A 27,953-nucleotide genomic window follows, 5' to 3' on the forward strand; every position below is an offset into this window, starting at 1 on the left:
CTTGTGCGTCTTAATTCTCACCTTGTATGTGTTATCTTTCTTTGTGCCTATATTTACTCTTGTACCCACAGCTACTGTCAAGATTAATTTGGTGTATCGATGTGACTTAGCAGAAACCATCTTCACAATGCATCAGTCAACAGAAGGACTCCAAAGAATGAATGTTTTTTGTTTTGTTAAAGTGACGTGTAAGGTCAGTATTAAAGAGTTTTTGTATAAATAAATTCTAAACCACAACAGTTAACCTTAAATCACTGTACTATATTGCTTTGATGAAATCAGACAATTGAAAATTAGGAGCAAGATACAATTAAATTAGTTGTTAACCCCCTCAAAGAGCAGCTACCATCAAAATTGACACCTCATCTATGTAGATAAAACAAAATCTAATTGAATGATATATTTGCATACAAAAGTAAGGAAAAAAAAGTATCCAAGTCATTTCTGGTTGTGCACACAGTAGGAAGAAGCCAGATGGTGGAGTATTTTGAATACATCAACACGATGTAAACAAATTGCTGAATTGTGGTGAAAAGACTTGTGTTCAAGTTGAATGGTTTTCATATTCATTGTTTCACTAGTTTACAGTGTTAAATAACTCAATTTATATACACATAATTAAAAAAGTTATTCAATTATTGCATATAGACCTACAGTGTAATATGATGATAACTAACTTTGAGGGTCAGGGATTATAGGAAACGTACTGCAGCACAAATGAAAATATTTTAATATGATTAGTTTGTCAATATACTGAATCTTGTTATGAGGTCATCAATTACTTTATAAAGCTTAGGTGAAGGTATATTATGTTCTAAATATTCAGTTCATTCCTTTTCAATTAAAACCAATTTTATTGTTTTAAAATTACAATTTATGCATTCATTGCAACAATCATGGTCTTTTTGTAGAATAGGTCTATATAATATGCTTTACAGCACAGTTGAAAATTGTTATCCTTGGTCATTATTGTGTCCTTGTGAAACATTATTCAGTGAAGTTTTGGACACCATACGGTGTCCAAAACACAATGAACACAAATTCTCATGGGAGTGTACAGAGAAGAATGATTAAATTAATCCCAGGCATTAGAAACCTCCCTTCAAAAGAAAAACTAAGACAGCTCTATTTAAATTCCATAGAAAGGCATAAAACAAAATTTGAACTTCATTGATAATAATATTTTTTTTAAATGTACAGTACTACACATCTATTTAATAATAACCCTATAGTGCATGCAACAAATTATTCCCCCAAATTTTTTCTTCCTGATACTGTTGAAATGCTTTCCCTAATCACGGGAAACTAAAAGGAAACAAAATTGTATGTAACTTAGCTTGGTCGTGATGGAGCAAGGAAATTTCACAATCCACAGGTACTGAGTGAATAGACACCTGGTAGTGCTTGGCCTAGAGGCAGCCGTGGTGCAAGAGTTCCTACAAATATATTTTTTTACATATTTCTTCCAATATTCTGAATGGTTTTTATTTTTTTTAGTACTATTATTCAATAATGTGTAATTTGAGAAATTTATATAATTAAATGTGTGGAACATTGCTATGCTAAAAAATATTACAGTAGTTACATGTTTATTATATTTTTAGAACAATAACTTAGTGTTTTTGCTGTTATTATACTGTTTTATATATAATATATATATATATATATATATATATATATATATATATATATATATATATATATATATATATATATATATATATATATTATGTACACATTTTTGTGCATCATGACAAACCACAAAGCAGGCCTGGTGAAGGTTATAATTTTGTGACCATGGTCCAAGGTGAGCCTAGCACCATACACATCTTGCGCCAAGATGTGTCCCCTTGGCATAGTGGTCTGGGTTCATATCCTCGTTGGGGAGGATTGACTGGGTGGCAATCCTTAACTATAGGTTCTGTTCACCCAGCAGAAAATGGGTACCTAGTTGTTAAACGATTTTGCTTTCCAGACACCTTTTATCTGGATATACCTGTTATTAATTTTGGGTTTATGAAAATAAAATTGTGTGATGAATTAGTATGGCAAGCAGGCTAGCCCAATAAAAATTGCAATAAAGTTACATATGTACCACTCCACTTATATGGAGTCATGAATCCATATATATATGAATCATTCAAGTATGACATTGCAGTGGTCACTAACTCCTAGAGGCATTTTATGTTCTAATTTTCAACAGCTCTAATAACTACGTAGAACCTCTGGAGAAGGTATAAATCCACAATGAGCAACATAGATTATGAGATATATAGAAGGGCATTAAATTCAGCTACCCAGGAAATCAGATCAGTCAAAAGAAACTATGAAAGAAAACTTGCCCAAAATATAAAGATCCAAAGTTGTTCTATGCCTAAACCTGTATAAGAAGTAAATCCAAAATAAATGTCTTGGTAGGACCCTTAAAAGATGAGACAAACCAAGTTATAATGGTCAATAAAAGGACAGCAAACACTCTAAAGGAATACTTTACATCAGCGTTCCCACTTGAAAGGTTAGATGACGTTCTGTCGCCAATACAAATGTTTGAAGGAAGTGAAGAGAATGAATTAAGGGATATACTCATAATGTGCGACATAATCATGAAGAGCACTGACAAACTAAAAGACTCAAAACCCCCAGATGTGGATAGAATTCAATCCAAAGTCATGAAGAAACTATCAGAGGAACCATGCCTACTGCTGAAACTGCTTTTAAGAAAATCTCTGGAAAATGAGTTAGTACCAATAGATTCAAAATATGCAAATGTCACCCCTATTTAAAAAAAAAAGGCAGGAGCTCAGCTGAAAACTGCCATCTTATCAGCTTGACATCACACATCTGCAAGTTCATGGAGAATATCCTAACATAAGGAATCATTCACAATCTCACAGTCAACAATCTTGTAAAACTGAAGCAACATGGATTTGTTAAAAATAGATCCTGCCTTACAAAACTCCTCACATTTTTGGAAATGGTAACCATCTACTCAGACAAAGGACTTCCAATGGATGTACTATACATGGATTTTGTTAGAGCTTTTGATAAGGTACAATGTGAAAGACTTGGAAGGAAATTGCAGGCACATGGAATAATTAATTTATTTATTTATTTATTTATCTATTACAAGAAGGTACATTGGGTTTGTGAGGATACATAGCATAGTGATTACATTCTTGTGAAGCCACTAGTAAGTGCAGCATTTTGGGCAGGTCCTTTATCATCACAATATAACCTGTAACCTACCTTACCCCTGTATTGTCAACCCATGTCTGTTTTGTTTTAAACACCGCTGTTTATCGACCTAATTGTATTTGTGCTGCTTTTTCAGCCATGTTTCCCCCTTATTTTTATTTTTATTTGTTCTCAACACATTTTATACTTTAACTCAATTAGTATTAAGTTTTAGTCTTTAATGTTTTTCCTGCCCAAAACGCTTTGCGTAATAGTGGCTTTAGGCATTGTATGTACCAGCTCTATCTATAAACCTAGCAATTTTTGTAAAAATCTCTTGTATGTATGTACCTTACCTGAATAAACATTTATTTATTTATTTATTTATTATATTTATTTATCTAACAGATAATTTTAAGTAGGTAAATTTTAGCAAAATTTATAAAATAATAACAGGTACATTGCATGAAAAAAAATGAGATGAGAGAGATTAGTAGGTATATTAAAGCACATAAGTAGCTCAGATTGATTGCACTGACAGCTTTAATGGTAATTTAACAAAGATTAGTAGGCACAATAAATTGTAGATTGTTGATCAGACCACACACTAGAAGGTGAAGGGGCGACGACGTTTCGGTCCGTCCTGGACCATTCTTAAATCAATTGAGAAAGAATCGACTTGAGAATGGTCCAGGACGGACCGAAACGTCGTCGTCCCTTCACCTTCTAGTGTGTGGTCTGGTTAACATACTTTAGCCACGTTATTGTGACTCATCGCCTGCAAATTGTAGATTATCAGAATGAATAAAACAATTTTATTTATTTTATTTTATTTATTTATATACAAGAAGGTACATTGGGTTAACAATAGTTAAAAATAAGGAAAACAAAGGGTCGCCCTTAACAGAAATAAAGCTGACTGGTGAAATGTGGTGAGTGCAACCCATTCTCCTGTTTAGACAGTAGTTTTTGTAACTATGTGCACCATAGTAGAAAGATTGCCATTCTAAGAAATTAGATAGTAGAACTTTTTTACTATTCACTTTATAGTCGGAAAAACGAAGCTAAAAACAAACTTAAATATTCCTAGGCCTAGTATAGCACATACATGTACTATATTAGGCCTCAGATATCATGTATTAGTCCTAGGAAGGTTAGGTTAGTTTAGTTTGTCATTGCAACATAAGTAGGAAATAGTTTTCCAGTTTGTCCAACTCAATAGTGCTGATTTCTACAATTTAATTTCGTTGTACATCAGTATATATACTATGGTCCTCATCGTTATTATAAGTACTACCAAAACAGGAGGATGGTTTGGTGAGGGGTATCGCAAGGGTCCATTTTGGGGCCAACCCTTTTTTCATATTCATCAATGACAGATGAAAATATTTCAAACTGCATCATCATATTTGCATATTACACTAAAATTTATGGCAAAATGGGAAGTGAAAATGAGATTGAGGCCTTACAAAGAGAGAGAGCTGCATGAAATTCACAAATGGTTGGAAAACTGGCAAATGTTTTCAAATATCGAAAAATGCAAGACCTTGCATGTGGGACATAATAATCCACATCATGACTATCAAATTAGCAACATTACCTTGCAACAATTTGATTTAGAAAAATTAAGGACCATTCATTCATCATTCACTGAAAGTTGCACAACAAGTGGGAGCTGTGGTAAAAAAAATTAATCAAACCTTAAGAATAATCAAGTGAACCATTGACTTATTTATTATATATATATATATATATATATATATATATATATATATATATATATATATATATATATATATATATATATATATATATATATATATATATATATATATAATAAATAAGTCAATGGTTCACTTGATTATTCTTAAGGTTTGATTAATTTTTTTTACCACAGCTCCCACTTGTTGTGCAACTTTCAGTGAATGATGGATTCTGATTCTAAGGTCTTGATTATCCCAAGAGTTTGGTTAGTTTTTCTGACTGCTGCACCCACCTGTTGTGCAACTGTTAATGAGTAGTGGATTTTAACTCCAAGGTTCTTTTCTTCATCAATCTGCTGTAATGTAATGCTATTAATTTGGTACTCGTGGCATGGGGTGTTATGCCCAACATGCATGGTTTTACATTTGTCGACATTAAAACGTATTTGCCAGTCTTCTGACCATTTGTGGAGTTCAACTAAATCTCTTTGTAAGGCTTCAATATCATTACCATTTCCCACTTTACCATATATCTTTATGTCGTCTGCAAATTTGATGTTGTGGTTTGTAATATTCTCATCTATGTCAGTGATGTATATGACAAAAGGGGTAGGTCCCAAAATGGACCTTTGTGGCACCCCACTGTAGTGAGTAAACAATATACTAGCTCCAACCTCTCATTACCTTAATGACAAACTCATTAGCACTAATTGCAGAGCTATAATCTTTTTCATAATTACAGGTAACATTCTTTCCATCCTATGGAAGGAAGCTGAGATGTAGTCTAATAATATAAGCATTCGAGTAGCGAATAGCCACACACACACACACACAGCATAGTGATTACAATTTTTGTAAAAATCTCTTGTATGTATGTACCTTACCTGAATAAACATTTATTTATTTATTTATTTATTATATTTATTTATCTAACAGATAATTTTAAGTAGGTAAATTTTAGCAAAATTTATAAAATAATAACAGGTACATTGCATGAAAAAAAATGAGATGAGAGAGATTAGTAGGTATATTAAAGCACATAAGTAGCTCAGATTGATTGCACTGACAGCTTTAATGGTAATTTAACAAAGATTAGTAGGCACAATAAATTGTAGATTGTTGATCAGACCACACACTAGAAGGTGAAGGGGCGACGACGTTTCGGTCCGTCCTGGACCATTCTTAAATCAATTGAGAAAGAATCGACTTGAGAATGGTCCAGGACGGACCGAAACGTCGTCGTCCCTTCACCTTCTAGTGTGTGGTCTGGTTAACATACTTTAGCCACGTTATTGTGACTCATCGCCTGCAAATTGTAGATTATCAGAATGAATAAAACAATTTTATTTATTTTATTTTATTTATTTATATACAAGAAGGTACATTGGGTTAACAATAGTTAAAAATAAGGAAAACAAAGGGTCGCCCTTAACAGAAATAAAGCTGACTGGTGAAATGTGGTGAGTGCAACCCATTCTCCTGTTTAGACAGTAGTTTTTGTAACTATGTGCACCATAGTAGAAAGATTGCCATTCTAAGAAATTAGATAGTAGAACTTTTTTACTATTCACTTTATAGTCGGAAAAACGAAGCTAAAAACAAACTTAAATATTCCTAGGCCTAGTATAGCACATACATGTACTATATTAGGCCTCAGATATCATGTATTAGTCCTAGGAAGGTTAGGTTAGTTTAGTTTGTCATTGCAACATAAGTAGGAAATAGTTTTCCAGTTTGTCCAACTCAATAGTGCTGATTTCTACAATTTAATTTCGTTGTACATCAGTATATATACTATGGTCCTCATCGTTATTATAAGTACTACCAAAACAGGAGGATGGTTTGGTGAGGGGTATCGCAAGGGTCCATTTTGGGGCCAACCCTTTTTTCATATTCATCAATGACAGATGAAAATATTTCAAACTGCATCATCATATTTGCATATTACACTAAAATTTATGGCAAAATGGGAAGTGAAAATGAGATTGAGGCCTTACAAAGAGAGAGAGCTGCATGAAATTCACAAATGGTTGGAAAACTGGCAAATGTTTTCAAATATCGAAAAATGCAAGACCTTGCATGTGGGACATAATAATCCACATCATGACTATCAAATTAGCAACATTACCTTGCAACAATTTGATTTAGAAAAATTAAGGACCATTCATTCATCATTCACTGAAAGTTGCACAACAAGTGGGAGCTGTGGTAAAAAAAATTAATCAAACCTTAAGAATAATCAAGTGAACCATTGACTTATTTATTATATATATATATATATATATATATATATATATATATATATATATATATGTCAGTGTCAGAGTAGTTAGCAAATGGAATGCATTAGGAAGTGATGTGGTGGAGGCTGACTCCATTCACAGTTTCAAATGTAGATATGATAGAGCCCAGTAGGCTCAGGAATCTGTACACCAGTTGATTGACGGTTGAGAGGCGGGACCAAAGAGCCAGAGCTCAACCCCCGCAAGCACAATTAGGTGAGTACAATTAGGTGAGTACAGCACCGCTCCTGTGCCAGGTAAGTCCACTACGGGCTCACCATAGCCTAGGCTACTTGCCTTGCTCCTGTGCCAGGTAAGGTATGGGCTCACCATAGCCGTGCTACTTGGAACTTGTTCCGAGTAGCTGAATCTATAACAACAAAGAATAGCCAACAGTACAATTTCCACAGTGATTCAGTTAATCTTCAGTACAGACGCTTCAGATTTACCATACCTCTTCAAACTGCAAGAATGTAGCTCTCAATGTATGCAGTTCTAATCGACCCCAAGACAAGACGCTCCAACTTCGACACAGAGCAGACAGCAGACTACGACTGCATCGAACCCCATCGAGTTTAGACACTCACCACCCCCCATCGAGGTTAGACACTCACAATTCCCCATGGAGCCGCCACACTCGCCTACATCGAGCTCCACGACTCCAAAGTCTCTCAGCTCTGCTCCACGTTCTGTCTTACTTCTACGACACTGCTGTATCCAAGACTACTAAATAAATTTGAAAACCCACTAAACACTGTGTATCTAATCTACCCAAAAACGTAACATAATTGTACGATACCTTTGATATCGTTCGCCTTATGCGTTTCTGTTCTCATATTGGCATCCTTAGTGATATTTAGCGCCCTGTGATTATTCCGCACATTTGATGGTTCTACATATAGCCTTCCCGGTTTGGTGCTATCTTTTGATAATTACTTACTTTCTTTCTCGAGTTTTTTTTTAATGAGGTTGTTTTTTCGTCTATGCCTATCCATGGTTCTATATCCCTTTCTTGAGCACCTGCATCCCTATCCGGAACTGCCTGCATTCGCCGAGTTCCCCTCGAGTGTCTGATTACCTCCCAGGGACGCCTGTTGGCCCCGGGCATGTTCATACGTGTATCATCTAATGTTTTTTTAAGGTCTATATCTTCTTTCATCAAAACATTTTGTTCCTCCTGCAACTCCTTCATCGGCTTGTGGCCATCAATCAGTTCCTTTAGTATTGTGTCTCTGCTCATTTTTTACTTCCTCAATTATCTCATTTAAAGGTCCATCTTTTTTCACAATACTTGATTCTTCCCTATTCCCAACTTTTTCCATTAATTCATGCTTATTCTCCTCGTTTGGTTCATCTTTATTTTCGTTGTCTCTGTTATGTTGCCTTAGTTTATCTAAGAATTATTAGTTTTATCTAAGTTTTGTCTTAAGTCTAAGTAAGTTTTGGAAGTCTTAGTTTATCTAAGAATTATTGAATTTTGAATTTGAATATCATTGCAAGTGATGCAATAAATGTAAATGAGGTCTTTACTTTCAATTTTCAAATCAAATCAAAAAAACATTTTGTTTTAGTGTTTTATCATTACAGTAAGCCTCACACAAGGCGTCTGAGATATTAAGACAGGTGCAGTGGTATATTAATTTCCAACCTGCACACTCTACACACAGCCTAGCTCCTGTGTCAGGTAAGTCCACTAAGAGCTCACCATAGCCAGTGCTTCTCGGAACTTTTGTTCTCTGTAGCTGAATCAAAAACAACAACACACACTACCGTTTTACCCTGAGACCTACAGCACAGTGACACATGCCACACACTTATCATAGCTTTCCGCCATTTCACAGCACTTACGCTATTATTTACTTACTTTATATATGTATACTGTGAATCTTTTTCTGATTAACCAACCAGAGTTGTGATCTGAGACTCCATCACAGCTCATTATATTCGAACTTTTCTTGCATAGTGCTTCGCTCCGTTCATAAGTTCGAATTACATCTCTATAAATGCTTTCTCCACGTATTGTAGATACTGTAGATAGGCTGATGATTCAGCCTGTCATTAAAAAAAGACCATTAGGTTCGCAACGTAATAATGAAAATGACTTTGCACAAAACTCACAACTGATTATCGAACTTTGCTTGAACATTGCTTCACTCACTTCTTGTGCTCAAATAGCACTTCTCTAAAGGCTTTACCAACATACTTCAAATAAAAATAATTACAACAAAACCTAACACCTAACCTCAGCCTAACGACAAACGAAATTATAATTATAATATTATTTTTATTTAAGGAAATGCTTATTTCTAATTCATGTCAAAATTTATAAGTGAATCTTTTAGGTCGACTGCCGCTTCGGACGAGTTCAACTTGCCGTTGACAAATGGTGACCTAGGTTTTAATGTTATTGATTGTCGTCGAACCATTCGGTTGGTGCATATTACTGGTTAGTGGACAAGAAAATAAGTTAGAATATATAGGAGCTGCGAAGTTTGCGATGAACTACAGTTAAATAATCACAGTATTGTGAGAGGAATGTGCGGTCACTTGGAAGAATTTAACAAGTAAGTATTGAAGTACTTCCTTATAATTGTGCAGCTATAGTTATATTATCTCATAAGATTCAACTCTGGCTAAATTAACAACTGATTTTCGAAAATTGTATTCCATTTTACAACCAAATGTTTACAAGTGTCATCTGCATTGTTAATTGCCTAGTCATTTACACTACAGATTTTTTCCCCTCGTGGTCAACATTGTCTAGATATCACATTTTCCTTTCCCGTCGGATTTTCAATGCATTTACCGATGGCAGAGATGTGATGTTAAGCCCACAAGTATTCGTGGTTTCCCGGGGTTGAATAAATATTTGCGTGTTAATCTGCTAGTGAAACTGTTTGATGTGTTGTTGACAACAGCCACCCATAACTTTTGTTAATTATTGGCTACATAGTCAATATTTAGCGAATATTGGGTACATATATATATATATATATATATATATATATATATATATATATATATATATATATATATATATATATATATATATATATATATATATATATATACATATATATATATATATATATATATATATATATATATATATATATATATATATACATATATATATATATATATATATATATATATATATTTTATTAAATATGACCGAAAAAGTAAGATTAATAATTCTAACACGAATTTTCTCAATCTTTCGTACATTATGCTTCACTGTTGGAGGTAAATAAAAAATCACTTCTCCAAAATTCATTTTTATTTCTAGTCTGACGCGACACGGGCGCGTTTCGTAAAACTTATTACATTTTCAAAGACTTCACAAATACACAACTGATTAGAACTTGCGTTTCCCTGATTTTATATCTACATTTGAGTGAGGTGGGAAGGGTGATGTGGCATTACATTTGAGTGAGGTGGGAAGGATGATGTGGCATTAGAGGATATTAATAGGGTATTAAAAGTATCAACACAAGACAGAACACGAAACAATGGATATTGAATAGAAGTGTTTGTAGAAAGCCTATTGGTCCATATTTCTTGATGCATCATCCTTCCCACCTCACTCAAATGTAATGCCACATCACCCTTCCCACCTCACTCAAATGTAGATATAAAATCAGGGAAACGCAAGTTCTAATCAGTTGTGTATTTGTGAAGTCTTTGAAAATGTAATAAGTTTTACGAAACGCGCCCGTGTCGCGTCAGACTAGAAATAAAAATGAATTTTGGAGAAGTGATTTTTGATTTACCTCCAACAGTGAAGCATAATGTACGAAAGATTGAGAAAATTCGTGTTAGAATTATTAATCTTACTTTTTCGGTCATATTTAATAAAATATGTCTACAGGAAAGACTGCTACCAAAATATACTAATATATATATATATATATATATATATATATATATATATATATATATATATATATATATATGTCGTACCTAGTAGCCAGAACTCACTTCTATGCCTACTATGCAAGGCCCGATTTGCCTAATAAGCCAAGTTTTCATGAATTAATTGTTTTTCGACTACCTAACCTACCTAAGCTAACCTAACCTAACTTTTTCGGCTACCTAACCGAACCTAACATATAAAGATAGGTTAGGTTAGGTTAGGTACGGTTGGTTAGGTTCGGTCATATATCTACGTTAATTTTAACTCCAATAAAAAAAATTGACCTCATACATAATGAAATGGGTAGCTTTATCATTTCATAAGAAAAAAAATAGAGAAAATATATTAATTTAGGAAAACTTGGCTTAATAGGCAAATTGGGCCTTGCATAGTAGGCTGAGAAGTGCGTTCTGGCTACTAGGTACGACATATATATATATATATATATATATATATATATATATATATATATATATATATATATATATATATATATATATATATATATATATATATATATATGACAATGTCAGACCACGGAGGAAAAATGAAACAGGAATTTCCTTAAGTACTTTCGTATATTAAATACATCTTCAGAAGGTGACCTTCTGAAGATGTATTTAATATACGAAAGTACTTAAGGAAATTCCTGTTTCATTTTTCCTCCGTGGTCTGACATTGTCACATTCTTAATCACGTGTTTATTTTCGTGATATACACACATATATATATATATATATATATATATATATATATATATATATATATATATATATATATATATATATATATATATATATATATATATATATATATATATATATATATAATATAAAGGCGTGTGTGCGCACGCCTTTATGCACTTGTGAGAACTTTTAGTAGATTAATTTATTTTAAATTATAGTTGACCGACTATAAGTACCAACTGCTTATAAAACTTAGTTGAGAAGCGCTAATTATTATGCAGTCATACACAGCCAGGGGTGGAACATGCAGTCATACACAGCCAGGACTGGGACATGCAGTCATACACAGCCAGGACTGGAACATGCAGTCATACACAGCCAGGAGTGGAACATGCAGTCATACACAGCCAGGGGTGGAACATGCAGTCATACACAGCCAGGTCTGGAACATACAGTCATACACAGCCAGGGCTGGAACATGCAGTCATACACAGCCAGGTCTGGAACATGCAGTCATACACAGCCAGGTCTGGAACATGCAGTCATACACAGCCAGGTCTGGAACATGCAGTCATACACAGCCAGGTCTGGAACATGCAGTCATACACAGCCAGGGCTGGAACATTCAGTCATACACAGCCAGGGGTGGAACATGCAGTCATACACAGCCAGGGGTGGAACATACAGTCATACACAGCCAGGTCTGGAACATACAGTCATACACAGCCAGGTCTGGAACATACAGTCATACACAGCCAGGTCTGGAACATACAGTCATACACAGCCAGGGCTGGAACATAGTCATACACAGCCAGGGCTGGAACAAACCGACCATCACAATACTCTCAATACTCAAGCAAGAGTAATGCAATGCTTGATCGTTGCTCACATTAAAAAAACAGGAAAATAATACATCAACTGTAATTTAGTTTTACTAGACAAGTAATTATTAATATCGTACAATGTAATTATACAAAAAAACGTTGTTCGACCTACAATGTAAAATAATAAACCTATGCCAACATTCACGGGATATTCGAAGCTGGCTGGTTTAAGTTTTAATCTCAAGGTCAAAAACTGTAATTTTAGTTTAGTTCATATATTTTGTACCACACACCCATCTGATGAGCGGTGGTGGGAAAGGGTTACAGGGGTATGAGTTTAGAAACATAATGGGGTTCACGAACTGAAACCGAACATTCGTTTAGCTAAGTAAATTACAGCACTGATGAGCTAGTTACATACTTATGGAGATATATTTAAAATATCTATATTATTAAATTATTTTTTATAACAAAAATATATTCTGATTTGAAATAGCAACCATTCGAGGGAAGGACAAGGATGAAACACATTTGATTTCCTTATTATAGTTTAAAAAATACAAAAATAAATCATACAAAAGCTAACTATAAAGGAATTTATATTAGTACGAATCTTTAAAAATGATTAGTGGCATGACCTCCTAACTACTGTTGGAACTTTGACCAGTTTCGTGACGCCGTCCAAGAAATACGGGATGTGCCATTTGCTAAACGAATGACTGAACAATTGCCAATCATAATATAACAAATTAAGCAATATATATTATATTATAATAATGCAACAGTCTTTTCAACGTCTAGTGAATGTTATAACTCAGGAGTTGGGGGTAACTGAGATAGCACATGAGAGTTAGGGGAAACTAAATTCAAAAATTTAAAACGTATCAGTCATTTTGGACGTGTTTGTGAAATGGGATTTCCCGAAGAGCTGCGCACCGGAACAGGGGGGGGGGGGTAGAAATAGCCTAAGCTACTCTATCCCTTTGGGATGTATTTTCTTGTCTCATTAAACATACTTTAACTTGCGTACCGGAGTCGAGCTCTATTAGGAAGGTATAGGGGCGTCCACGTAGAAGGGCTCAACACCTGCAGCGACCACCAGACACGCTCCGTTACGACCCTCCTCCAGGAGCTTCACCAGGGCCTCCGCCACCGTCTCTGTCCTATATAAGTCACAAATTATATTAATGTTAAGTCATAGCCCCCCCCCCTCCAATTTTTTTTTTATCAAATGTACAATAGGAAGTCTTCTTGCACAATATTTTGTTCTTCAGATTCTTTAAAATGAATCAGTAAAAAAGTAATTTTACCGAATGAAAATGTTGAGATTAATTAATTTTAGTTTGTCGCGTAATTTAATTATACGCAAATAGGTGACCACATATAACAGGGGTTTTCAAATATATCTATATTTATTGTTTGAAGAGAGATATGATATTGGATCCAAATATTTGTTTAAAAAAAGAAAGGTAAGTGTGAAACAATGAGTTAGGAATTTAAAAATAATTTTTTAAATTGCTAAATAGGGTAAGTGCAAATTATGTGAACTCGGATTTTAAAATAAATGATAAGAAAGTAAACTAAACATATATGGCATTTATCTTAAGCTTAAAAAATAATAAATGGTCAAGTAAATATAATTAAAAATTTAAACGCAGAACTACTGGTGCTACTAGCAAACCTAGCGCAAATTAACTGAGACTGCAGTAAGGCAGCTACCGCAATAAAGGAGACCATAGCAAAAGAGGACGGAACGCAGAGTCAATCAGCAAAAATCCAGAGAAAACATTGCAAGATTGAAATGTCCAAAATTACTGATTAAGTTCTAGCCTAGTTAACATACACGGATAAGTATGTGGAACAGATGGAGAAAAGGAGGTATGAAGCGAGGCAGGGAGGTTAGTGCATATATATGGCTAATAAAGTAGATATAGCTAATAAAGTGGAGACGAATACATCCTAGCAGAAAACAGTTACCAAACTTGAGCTCATCTTGCGTGTTTTGTCTTGCAAATTCAGTTATACTTACGACATATCTTTAATTGAGGCGGCTAAGTTGGCCATGGCAGCGGCGACCTCTGGAGAGAAGGCAGTCTTCGCTGAATTGGTGAGAAGGTCGGTCTTCACTAGGCTTGGGCAGAGCGCCTGCACCTTCACCCCGCTGTATTTCAGGTGGAACTCAGACTGTGGACACGAAACACGTTGTTATATTTTTATACATATCGTAAAAGCAATTACTTTATGTAAAAAAAAAATGAGATCCTCCCTAAAGGTATATTTGATGACTGATATTTATCACAATAAATTAGAGATAATTTCAGAGGAAGTCAGAAGGTTCCTCTGCTAACGAAACGGTTGTCTTCGTCTAACGCTCAGTATCGTATTGCATTTGGGTGGAGTACTTCCGTGATGGCTGACTTTGGAGCTAATTTTGACAGACGTGATAGTGGTTGCGAATTTAACGTTCACGTGCTTTCGTAGCAGACATGGTTGATTTTGCAAGCTTGATAGCTTTTATCACGCGCTGAACTGTGAGGTTTTTGTAGTTTTCTCAATCAAATCCCTACTAATTATAAATGAAGGATATAAACTCTGTTTATATCCTTCATGATACAATCTTAAAGTGTATAGCATATATTTATTTTTGCATTTGAATTGGTCATGGGGAGCTAATAATGAGTTGTGTATTGCATGGGGGTTGGTTGTAGTAATTTTCTTCAATAATGTTTTAATTAAAATGGTTTCAATTCGGCACATTACTGCTCGGAGGCAGTAACAAATACAGGACGACTGTACGGGACCCTCAAGCTGGCATTAATGTCACTGTCCTGCATGGCGTTGTTCCCCTGATGCGATTCGTACGAAAATACAGGATGAGGTACCCAACACAATTTTCCCTTTGTATGGTTGGCCAAAACAACCGTATTTTTAAGTGAGAGAATAATATGTTCAAGAGTGAGTAATCCAATTTTGTTTCTGGCGAAACAAAATGTTTCGCTAGAAATGAAACGCTTGCCACAGGTGTCCATTGGTGAGCGTGATAATCTTAAGAAAGTGTTGCACGCAAGGTGCAAAATGCAGACATTATTATTAAGTTTGGTTTACCTTGGCAGGAAGATGGTTAGTATACAAGCCGTGATTTATCCTTGGTGCGTTAAGCGACTTGGTAACTATTTAACATTATAAAAATTTAATTATTATTAAGTTCAAGTCGATGATTTTTAGTATCAGGTTGCTGCAGTGCAAGATTTTTTAAAAATTACTTGGAATAGTATTACAGGTATTTAAAGTTTTCTAATACTCATTATATGGGGAGTATTCGTCACTAAAATTAACTTAAATTTATTTATACTTAATACGAGATATAAATTTTTAAATATAACTCAATTGCAAAATTTACCTCTGACTACACTCGGAGACAAAATGGAAATTAAATAATGATATACATCAGTATATCATTATTTATATATATATATATATATATATATATATATATATATATATATATATATATATATATATATATATATATATATATATATATATATATATATATATGGCATGTTCATTGTTGACTTTTATGGCGTCGCCTCGTGAAGGTCATTGTCTGTGATATAACACTGGTATACTAGGGCTCGAGAGAGAGGGATGAAACTAGATCAACACGAAGAAACGTAAACAGTAGGCTGTAGTCACCCCTAAACTCCTGGTGAGGCCAACGATGGCGTGTTTGGTGGAGGCGTAGATGGGTCCCAGGGGTGCAGCCTTGAGCCCCGTGATGCTGGAGATGTTGACCACCACGCCCCCAGCGCCGCTCTTGTTGACTCCCATCTTCTCCAGGCCCAATAGCGTCCCCCGCATGCAGCCGCCCTGCGTCAGGAGATTCGTCATAGTATACAAGAGTTCTTACATTCTTGTACAGCCACTAGCACGCGTAGCGTTTTGGGTAAGTAATTAATCCTATGTTCCCTAGATTAAGTCCTTAATCCTATGTTCCCCGGATTTATAACCCCCCCCCCCCTCCATAAGAACTGGAAAGCAATATTTTGTTCATTTTTCTAAACGTAAGCATATCAGTTAAAAAAAAACAATCTTATACGCCATATTATACTGTACAAAATTCCCCGTTACTTTAGGGCAATTCAGTGTTATCTATAGACAATCTCACCATCGTATAAATACATTTTAACATACATCACTATATACATACTGCATATCATAATTCCATAAAATTAGAAACAGATTTAAGATAATATGCATAAGAGGAAATAGCGGTATAATCTCCATATAAAAATCAGGGGGGGGGGACTCGATAAAAGCCAAAACGTGTATTCACTCTGGCTTCCTGTCCCCCTGACACCACAATGAATTATTTTGAATTAGAGTTATGGCTGCCTGTTCCCGACACACTGAATTAACTTGGCGGCAACTTTACAGTCATGTGCATGCATTACCTACAGTAAACAAATTTTTATACTTGGCTAAGATTCCTGGCAGTACATCATTGTCAATGAAATACTTATACATTTCTTGGACACCACTGATGGTGTTATCTTTGAAGTCCGCGATTTTTTCACATTCCATCCTATAATGACGCAAAGTATGCGAATAGTTCTGCTGACAGAGTTTACATTTAGTCAGATCTACATCAGCAAATGATGCAAACTCCCAGAGATACTTGTAGCTGAGCTTAAGTCTAGTAGACATTTAGAAGTCTGCTAACCTTTTTGATGAAACATAGACGTGCGGTTCTCGCCGTATAACAGAATGATAGATGTTGTAACTGGTGTGAATTTTACTTTGCTTCAAGTCTATTAGATTTTGTTACTGTTCCCGAAATGTTACTGCCCTCAGGCTGCTCAAAGGCAGTCCAAGATGGCAATCAATTCCATCTTTACGAGCAAAAGTTTTAGCTAACTCATCGGTTCTATCATGCATTCGGAGACCAGTATGGGAAGGAATCTACAGGAGACAAACTCTGACTCCATCATTGATTATTTAATTATATCTGTGCCTAGCTTCATACACAAGCATACCACAGTTATGCCTTGGGAAGCTGAGTGCAGTCAAAGATGACAAGGAGTCACAATTATCGTGTCAACTCTGGATTCATATTAACTATGACAAATTTACCAGAGGGCCACTAATGCTAGTGACCTCGACGAGGACAGGAAGCCGGCTGCTTGTCAAAGGTTATTCCATTTGTCCTGGGGATTTTTTTCAACCTGGATTTTAAAATTCAGCAGTGCTTTGGCCATAATCTTAATTATAATGACCTTTTTCACCCATAATCCTATGGGTGAAAAAGCATCTGCTTTCTGTCCTACATTGGGGCTTGTTGAGCTTGAAACCGTTACTCCTTATTTGTATTATATCAGACCTTTTAAAGAAGTTGTTTGTACCAATATCCTCCAAATTTTTCAGTATTTTAAAGGTTTTGATGAGATCCGCCCTGTCATGCCTAGTTTGCAGTGTTGTTAGCCAAACCGTCCTAGACCTAAATAAGCAATATACAACCAAATTTAGTACATGTATGCAACAAACTAAGCCTAGGAAAGGTTGGCATGGTTGTTGTGCACCTTCTGCAAAATTAACAGTAGAAAATGTATGTTTCTTTTAGGTGCAATAGTGCATATTCACTACAATTTTAGAGGGAAAGTGGAGAACTTTTGTTTACCTTATAATAGGCAACAATTAAGATTAAAAATGTAAGGAGACTATGTCCCCGTGTCCAGCTCCTGGAGATTGTAGCACCAAAGAAGGGGATTCTGCTAGTATAAAATTCCCCAATTTCTGTGATTAGAATTTGAAGCAAAATATAAAATTGCTGAATATGTATTCAACATATAGGCTGTTAATATGAAATAGATATTAGAGAAAATAGCATGGGGGGAAGGAAGGAATGTTTGAGTAGTACTGGAAAAAGCAACTCACCAAGTTAACATCAATTGTCTTCTGCCAGTTCTGTTCATTGCCAATACCCGCGTTGTTGATGAGGAGTGAGACGGGCCCCAGCCTCTCAACGGCGGCTTCCCACACTCCTGCAAGGTCGGCAAGCCCAATCAGTCCCTTGCTAATGTAGTGCCCTTGGGCGTAGGGAGTAAGTCAGTCAGTCTCTCTCTCTCTCTCTCTCTCTCTCTCTCTCTCTCTCTCTCTCTCTCTCTCTCTTTCTCTCTTTCTTTCTCTCTTTCTTTCTCTCTTTCTTTCTCTCTTTCTTTCTCTCTTTCTTTCTCTCTTTCTTTCTCTCTTTCTTTCTCTCTTTCTTTCTCTCTTTCTTTCTCTCTTTCTTTCTCTCTTTCTTTCTCTCTTTCTTTCTCTCTTTCTCTCTCTCTTTCTCTCTCTCTCTTTCTCTCTCTCTTAGGAATACTTCGTAGCAAAACTCAAACGCAAAATAAACCAAACTTGAAATGAATGCTGACAGGTCCTTGCTATCTATAAAATACTCTTGATAAAATTCTTACCTTTAAAAGACTCATCGTTGGTGACGTCACAGTCAACGAAAATGACGTTGTCGGGGTTGTATTTGGCCTGAAGCTCCTCGACCGTGGCGGAGCCTGCCTCTTTGTCTATGTCAGCTACGCATACCTGCAATACCAGATGTTGGTCACTATTGTTATATAAGGCAGTTCGTCAACAGATATTTACACTAATTTTACCCTAATCTAATTTAAACCTAACATGAATTTACTAATCCAGCCTATCTAACAATAAATATATATAGTTTAAGCCCTTTAAGAAAGGAGTTGCAGTTTGTGTGAACTGCCTTTCTACGAACTGAACAAACCCCGTAATATACAACTCAGGAATTAGACGAGAAATGTACAAGAAGAGAGACTAAGATGAAAATAGAGACGGAAAGAAAAGGTTAAAAAGATTACCGACGGAGAATTAAAATACGAAAGAATAGAATTGGGAGAAGAGAGGGAAGAATTAACCAGAGTAAGGACTCAAATGCGTGTGAATAGGTTGTAATCTTTTATAAAGCTTACTTGTCACTATTGCAAACATCTATTTATATCTTTAATAGAAAATGTCTGCCTGTCTAAGGTTGGGGGACAGATGCTTGGGGCTAGCATCGCCCAACTTTTCAGGATGAAATTTGGATGGCATGGGTGTGTTACAGGTCAGTTTGAGTCGGCCCCAGTACTCCCTTTTAAAGAGCGGGACAGGGATGATGATGTGGGAGAGGGAAGGAGAGAGGGGGACAAAGGTGGACAGGGACACAAGTTGGGGGAGGACTGGGAGAGGAAAACAGATGAGGGACAGGGGATGAGAGAGGGAGGGAAAGAAAGAGGGGCCAGAAAAGTGGAGAAGAGAAGAGAAAAAGATGAGGGATAGGGAAAGGCAGGAGGGGAAAGGGGGATTGGATGAGTGAGGAGGGGGGTGACGGTAAAAGGGAATGGGAGGGGAAGACGTTTCACCTAGTTGTTTATATAGAAGTATGCAATTTAATTGTTTAACTATTTGCTTACTTAATGTAAGACAAATATAATCATTCACACACTGAAGAATATATTACGTATATTTACAATTATATAATCCTTTGACAACCTTGTATGGCAGTTACCAAAGTGTTTTTGTTGTGTTATGTATTTTATGCAATGACATCATTAAATCTTAGAAGTATTACCGATTGCATAAACATTTTGTTAACACCTTGGCCATTTCTCCCCTTTCCCCTGATAACTGAGTTGAGCATTTTCCGCTGTAAGGGCAGACTCTTTTCAGTTCTTATGGGGTTATAAAATGGTTGGAGGTTTAGCACAGCTGACTCTCGAGGCTAAATACAGCTGACACTCAAGGCCGCCTTAAGTACAGCTGGCACTCGTGGCATGCGAGGCTTAGTTCAGCTGATACTCGAGGCTTAACACAGCTGACACTAGAAGCTAATCACAGCTGACACTCGTGGCGCTCGAGGATTAACACAGATGACTCACGAAACTTACCACAGCTGACACTCGAGGCACTCGAGAGCCTCTCAAACTTATCCTCTTAACATTCTTGCCTTTTCTTGTATCATTGCTTCGGCAACAAAAATATCTGAATGCACAAATTTCACTTTTGAATGTATGTAACTTGTTGTATGTTGCAAGAGCAGGAAACGACGTAGAATGTGGAAATTAGCCCTAGTATATAGTTGCCTTCCAATAATTGAATTATGGAAAATTATAAAAAAAAATGTCCCGAGGTTTATCATTGCCATTCTTTCAACAGACGCATAACATTCTTCAAAAAATAATTCTACGTGTTCCTTCAAATTGTTCTTGATGAGCCGGGCTGTGTGGCCTAGTCTGAAGCCTTGTAGCGAGGTCTTAGTATGAAAGTACTAATATGATTGGAGTGGAAAGTTCCCGTCAGTTGTGTGCTGGGGCGCTAGGCTGCAGTGCCGTCGAGGCCCGGCAGCGTGTGGTGACACTGTGATATTATGATAGCATTCCCAGTCCTCATTGTGTATTGATGACTTCTGCACACTGCGAGTTATGCCTCCTCCTCATCCTTTCCTCGCCTGCTGTCTTCTCATTTTGACTATGCCAACCGCAATAGTAGTTTATCATATTTAAGAAAATCCGTATCTCGTTTAGAAATTTGCACGTCATTGTATATAGTATTCGCCAAATATTTCCATTAGGCAGACATTGGAAAGTTATTAAGAACAAAATGTTTATTAGATATACCGTATTGATACTGTATTTTGAAGTTCTGGTGCTGGAGAATTGAGTCGAGATTATAAACCGAACTTGAGGTTTAGACGAATACTCATCTTATGGTGCAAGAAAAAAATATTTATCAAGGATGAGGCATACAATGTGGGTGTGGGAATGTGGGTGTTGACATGTGAGCGGGTATGTGGGTATGGGCATGTGAGTGGGTATGTGGGTGTGGGGAACGTGTGGGTAGATATTAAAATGGGCATGTGGGAGCATGCACGCACTTTTCGATTCCAAATTTCCCGTGCATTTCGCTCATATAATATCAACGTATTGTTCATCTTTCAAAACCTCGTTTAGGCTTTCAGTGCTCGTGTGTTAGCGAGTACATGTTCATAGTTCTCCGCTGCTGCTCATTCTCGAGGCCCGCCATGATCTGAGCTGGAGAGGGAGGTGGCGTCAGCGAGTCTCTCAAGGGTGACTGTTGCACGTCAACGAGTACAGAGGCCTCTTTTTGGGCTCTTTCGTGTCTCAGATTTTTTCTGGTTCACGACCCTAATCTCGATAAAGATTAGGTTGCAGTACCTTCGTACAAATTAGTGTACTACAACCCTAATCTATACGAGGGGTTACTTGAGGGGTGTCAAACATGCGGTCCGCCACCCTCCTATATATGCATGCAGTCCGCCACCCTCCTATATATGCATGCGGTCCGCCATGCACTCCCCTACTACAGTAGTACCTTGAGCAACCAACTAACAGTTACAAGCACATCATATATATTTTGGCAAATTACTTTGTTTTATCTGTTGTGTGTATCCAGAAGATACTAGCATTTTACGGCTCTAATTAGACCACCGGATGACTTTAAAGACGCGTATTAGACGTGACAAAACTGGATTGCTGCGTGATTTCCTTCACTGGGCTGCCAATGACGTGGGGTTGTTCGAGGCAATTTCGAACAGTATGATTAGTATACACGCGGCAACTTACTAGACAATAAAGCTAATGAGTTAAGCAGTCGTAAAAAGCAGGCCTAAGTTCTTATAAGATCGGTGAGGCTACACAGTTGAGGCAGTTACGCCATCGCTCAGAAATAGTGGTGTATTCAAAGCCTTTCTTAGAGGGGAAACTTTATAAAAAAAAACGCATGTTAATGGTTTCCGTCGTCATTTTATCAGAGAAATTGCAAACTTTTTTTTCACATAATCTTCTCAAGAAGTACAGTTCACGAAAGGATTAGTGGATTATCAGAGAATACTAACAGTCAACACAAAAAAAGTTTTTTATTGCGTTTTCTACTACAGTTGATGTAGTTGATGAGACTGGTACAGCAAGGCTTCCAACTGTTTTACGTGGTGTTGATGAAAGTGTGCACGTAACAGAAGAGTTTGTGAAATTTATTCCAACAAAAGGAACATTTGGTGATATTTTTGTGAGTTTGGTAACTGGGCAAATTAGACGGTGGACACATGCTGCGTGTCTGGCTACAGAAGAATAGCAAATAATAGATATAAAAGTTGGTGTGGTTACTAAATTAAAGAAAAAAATGCAAGCTGTGAACGCCAACAATAAATTTTGCAAATTCCATTGCATTATTCATACAAAAGTGTTGTACTGTAAAACATTACAAACTGATGATGTCCTGGATGTCGTCACAAAGAGAGTGAACTTACACGAGCACGAAGTCCTGACTACAGACTGGTAAACTGTCATATCACACAGATGTTTGATGGTAAAGTCTTGGAGCGGTACTGAAGCGCTCTAATGACCTGCATGAACTACAGATTTCTGTCAAACAGAAAGAAAGGACTGCATGAACTGAGAGAAAATGAATGGCTTTGTAATCTACCTTTTTAAGTGGATGTCACAGAACGCTTAAATTGCCTAAACACAAAGATGCCAGGACGCAATAAATGATCATATTTTATGACTGTATTCCAATTGTTTCCCCACTAACTGACCTTCATACTAACCCTCTGTTTACTTTGAAATGACCATGCCCATAAGCAACTTAAGATAACCCCATGAATCCCGGGAGTTTCATGACGTTTTGAAACCTTAGGAGAACTTCATGCCTTCCTAACGTACCAGAGGACCCTTAACTTGCTATTTTGAAGAAAAAATCAACATTTATTTTCAATTATTTTTCATTTTCAAATTACGTCCATTTTCGGCCATACGGGCAAACGGCCAAATTAGACGTAATTTGTAAGAAGTGGTTCTTCGGTAAAAGAACGTAGAAGTAGAAGAATGTAAGAAGTACAAAAACGAAAAGAGCACAGGTGGACGAGACATCAGGAGCTAAACTGGTTTTTTAGCGGTTGACCCTGAAACATGAGGCGACTGGCAAGGTCCAGCCAGGACTCGTTTCTCCTCACCAGAGCCGCAACCATAACAGTTTTATGGTCTAAAACAGTTTTATGGTCTAAAACAGTTTTATGTTCTAAAACAGTTTTATGTTCTAGAACTCCTTGCCAGTTTCTCAGGGCGTGGGAGGCTTCCGGAACTGAAAAGCAAAGTTAAGAGGAGAGACTAGAGGCGTTAAACATGCCAAAACTAGAAGAAGAAAGAGAGGTGATATGATCACCACTTACAAAATACTAACAGGAATAGACTAAATGGACAGAGGAATTCCAGAAACCAGCAACTTCCCGAACAAGAGGACACAGATTCAATCTAAGAAAACAGAGGTGCCGAAAAAATATTAGAAAATTTTCTTGTGCAAACAGAGTGGTTGGAACAAACTAAGTGAGGTGGTGAAGGCCAAAACCGTCAGTAGTTTCAAAGAGTACTGGGAAGATGGGACACCACGAGCATAGCTCTGATCCTGTAACTACACTTCGGTAATTACACACGCAAATACACACAAACAGCTCCTGTGTGCGAACGGGGTCGTAATCGTACGGGCCCCAGATTCGATTCCCGATTGAGGCAAAAACAAATGGGCAGAGTTTCTTTCACCTAAGTGTGTGTGTGTGTGTGTGTGTGTGTGTGTGTGTGTGTGTGTGTGTGTGTGTGTGTGTGTGTGTGTGTGTGCGCGCGCGCGCGCGCGCAGCCCTTCCTCCTGTTTAAATAGTACATATAGTAACGATGTGGAACATAATACATATATTGGCGTAATAGACAATTAGAAAGTAGAATTTGGTAGTATTGAATTTCGACAAACAGGAAAAGGTTTTGTATTTATGTTGCTAATAAAATAGCATTTCAGCAGTACTCGTTTAACATAGACAGCAGTACTGGGAATACTGTTATCCTTAAACAGATAACTTTAAAATGCGTTGATAAACATCAAATAGAACGGTACAATGATGAGACATCAAAGGCGCAACGCTTGATTCACTTAACGCGCCCATCTCTTATACGCTCTTGAGAAAGACGGGCGCATTTTCTGATCACTGGTTGAGTGAAAGAGCTGAGTGTTGGTGAGTGAAAGAGTTGAGTGTTAGTGAGGTGTGTGGAGGTGGCACGTATCCCCTCGTACACACTTCCTCTGTTTATTGATGCATTTTTATTTTGTACGCTTCCTCTGTTTATTGATGTATTTTTATTTTGTATCAACTTGACATGAAGGACATAAGCTCGTCCCCACACACGTGTTATACCCACATATGTAATATACTCCAACATGTAATATATCCCTTACGTGTAATATACCCCATACATGTAATATACCCCATACATGTAATATACTCTACATGTAATACACTCCTATGTATGACGTACCGTATATAACATTTCCCCACATGTTACTCAGAACCCCATTGACCTCCTCCACTTATAGGAAACTCCCACTCACAGTTGTGGAACTCCCACTCACCTCCACTTGGCACTGCCACTCACAAACCCTACCACGGAAAATGCGCCAACCACCTTTCCGGTAGCCAGGGCCACCTACCGACCCCCATTCACTTTCAAGAAACACATTAACCTCTCCATTTATCCGGCCAACTAACTGACCGTTCCACTTATCCGAGTCACCCGCTAGATTTTAAGCTATTAATGTGCTAGGTTTTCTCGAAATTGAAATTCATGATGATGCATGTTAATTTTTATAATTTTCGAGCTCATTTCTTGGTCATTATTAATGGAATCTCGGTAAATATAGTTAGAAATAAAAGTCTATGATGGTATATGTAACTCCTTGACATCCGTGACTCGTCCTTTTCGTGAAAAGCACACCATAAGTCGGTCAACAGTGACGGGCACGAAGGGTGGCTGGCAGCGTGTCTGCTGGCCCTTGGGATGCTCGTTTGCATTATTTACCATACTTTGATACATGCAAGTATCAAAGTATCATAAATACTTTAATACTTAGCACAACTTCTCAACTCGCGCAATGATTGGTCTTAAAGGAAAAGGTAATCAGTTAGTTAATAAGACCCGTCACTTGCAGTCACCTGCTACAGTTAGCCCAACCTGACCCCTAACAGTTACTGTCACACTGACAGATGTTTTGTGGTGATCATATACCACAAATATACGACCATATGGGATCATTGGCGTTAGATCTAAATAGATCATTTTTTTTTTACAATAGTGCTTCCCAGCCGTTGGTAATTGTCCAGGACAGACCGAAACGTCGTCGTTTCTTCATTTTCTGATGTGGTTTGGACATCATGTCTTATTGACATCATGTCATCATGGTTTGGACATCATGTCTTATTGACATCATGTCATCATGGTTTGGACATCATGTCTTATTGACATCATGTCATCATGGTTTGGACATCATGTCTTATTGACATCATGTCATCATGGTTTGGACATCATGTCTTATTGACATCATGTCATCATGGTTTGGACATCATGTCTTATTGACCTCATGTCATCATGGTTTGGACATCATGTCTTATTGACATCATGTCATCATGGTTTGGACATCATGTCTTATTGACATCATGTCATCATGGTTTGGACATCATGTCTTATTGACATCATGTCATCATGTATTAGGCTGAATGTTTAGTGCAATGTGGGTTTTTTTTGGTAGCAGAGATGGGGGTACATAGGCCTAATTCAGTTTAATTTTTTTAATAATTTAGCAATTATGATGGAGTTATTTTTGTGTGAGATAACATCCACACCAAAGAGGTTCTAAACCGTTTATTCTGTGCAGGGAGCAGGTTATCTATAATTTACCTTATAAGGTTCTTGATGTTTATCTTACAGAAAGTACTGAATGGCCTAGAGCTAGGGAACATTACTCCTGTGTCTCTTTTAGTGCAGCCAGTTCTGTTAGTGTAGCATTCAGCCCGTTGTATAGCCAGACACTGGCAGTATATGTGTGTTACTCATGCCTGGCAGCCACCACATTCCTTCACCCACTTAATAAAAGCCAATTCGGCGTCTTCATCCTGATATCGGTCGACCCTCTTCATCCCCCTTCTCCTCTTCCCACGTTTCTACTTTTATTTTCACCCTCACTGTGTCCTCCGTCCTCCCTCACCTGGTTTTGTTATTTTGTGATTTGCTTTTGTCCATGTTCATTAATTCTGGCCTTCACTTCTCCTTCATCGTCAGCGCACCTTGTAACCCTCAGCTCCGTTCTCTTCTCTTTATTAACTCATCCTTCCCACCTTCAATGTAAACTCTATGACTGGAAATGAGGTTGCCTTCTCTTCAAGTAAGACTATCACGAAGAACAGCTACGATTATCAGTAATATAATTATTTCCCTTGATCCAATCCCAGTATGGCAGGCCTTGGTGGCTGGACTTGGCCAAAACAACGGAAACTCTTGGTTACAGATGCAACTGGGAGATTGGTGAACCCCGATAGATAGAATGCATCTTCTACCAAACAATCACAGAAAAGCCACTACTTTACTATCTCCTGGAATGTGAAGCAACCAACGACCTTAGAAGAGTTTTAAAAGTCCCTGAATTTTATTTATTTATTTATTTATTTTATTTTTTATTTATTTTTTTTTTAAGGGAAGGGAGTACCACCTCTGGCTGGAAGAAGGGGACCCTTAGCCTCGGAGGAAACCACACAACGCATTAGAGGGAATGTTTAGGTGCCCTCCAATACAATTTGTGTGTGCTTTTCTCCTACCACCCCTTTCCTTTTGTATTTTTTTTTTTTTTGCTTTATTATATATTTGAAGGTTACAAGATATACATTGGTTGATACAATGAGTGCTTAAAGGTCATGGATCTCTTGAAGCTCCTCCGCTTCCGGACAGGAACTGAGTATGCAGCAGGCGTTTCCCCTCTGGACCGCCACATTGAGGCGCTGAAACAAAAAACTGGCAGCCCTTGGGTCTCTGGTGACGTCAATAAGCTTGGAGCCCAAATCCTTGAGAAAGCCCAAGGCACTCTTACCCCAGGGGCCTTACCTTATATATTATTTATATATACAAGAGTTCTTACATTCTTGTTCAGCCACTAGTACGCGTAGCATTTCGGGCAACTCCTTAAACCTGTTCTCTGGAATACAACCCCGCGAAAAATCGTTTAACAACCAAGTACCCATTTTACTGTCGAGTTAAACAGAGGCTACAGTTAAGGATTTGCGCCCAGTAAATCCTCCCCGGCCAGGATACGAACCCAAGACAAAGGGCTCCCGAAACACCAGGCGAGCGTCTTAACCACTACACCGCGGGGACTGGAATCTTGCAGTAACCACCCTGAAGCCATCATCACTGCCACTCTTCTGGTCAAAAAAGGTGTCCAACAGCTGGCCATTCTCATAAATACCGTCAAGCAGTATCCTC

General features: G+C 37.2%; 1 protein-coding gene across 4 annotated transcripts in view; it reads right to left on the reverse strand.

Moving 5' to 3' along the window:
• Positions 1–12,680: 12,680 nt before the first annotated feature.
• The window catches only part of LOC123760641 (15-hydroxyprostaglandin dehydrogenase [NAD(+)]), a 34,515-nt gene continuing 19,242 nt past the window's right edge, over positions 12,681–27,953 (reverse strand). For all 4 annotated transcript variants that reach the window (XM_045746383.2, XM_045746384.2, XM_045746385.2 and 1 more), the window contains 5 exons: positions 19,047–19,170; positions 18,520–18,626; positions 16,282–16,455; positions 14,615–14,769; positions 12,681–13,748 (listed from right to left, as the gene is read on the reverse strand). In XM_045746383.2, coding sequence (XP_045602339.1) covers positions 13,631–13,748; positions 14,615–14,769; positions 16,282–16,455; positions 18,520–18,626; positions 19,047–19,170 — 678 coding nt within the window. In that variant the 3' untranslated portion in view covers positions 12,681–13,630. The remainder of the gene's footprint in view (positions 13,749–14,614; positions 14,770–16,281; positions 16,456–18,519; positions 18,627–19,046; positions 19,171–27,953) is intronic.

The sequence above is a fragment of the Procambarus clarkii genome, chromosome 21 (assembly GCF_040958095.1).
Source record: "Procambarus clarkii isolate CNS0578487 chromosome 21, FALCON_Pclarkii_2.0, whole genome shotgun sequence".
NCBI lineage: Eukaryota > Metazoa > Arthropoda > Malacostraca > Decapoda > Cambaridae > Procambarus > Procambarus clarkii.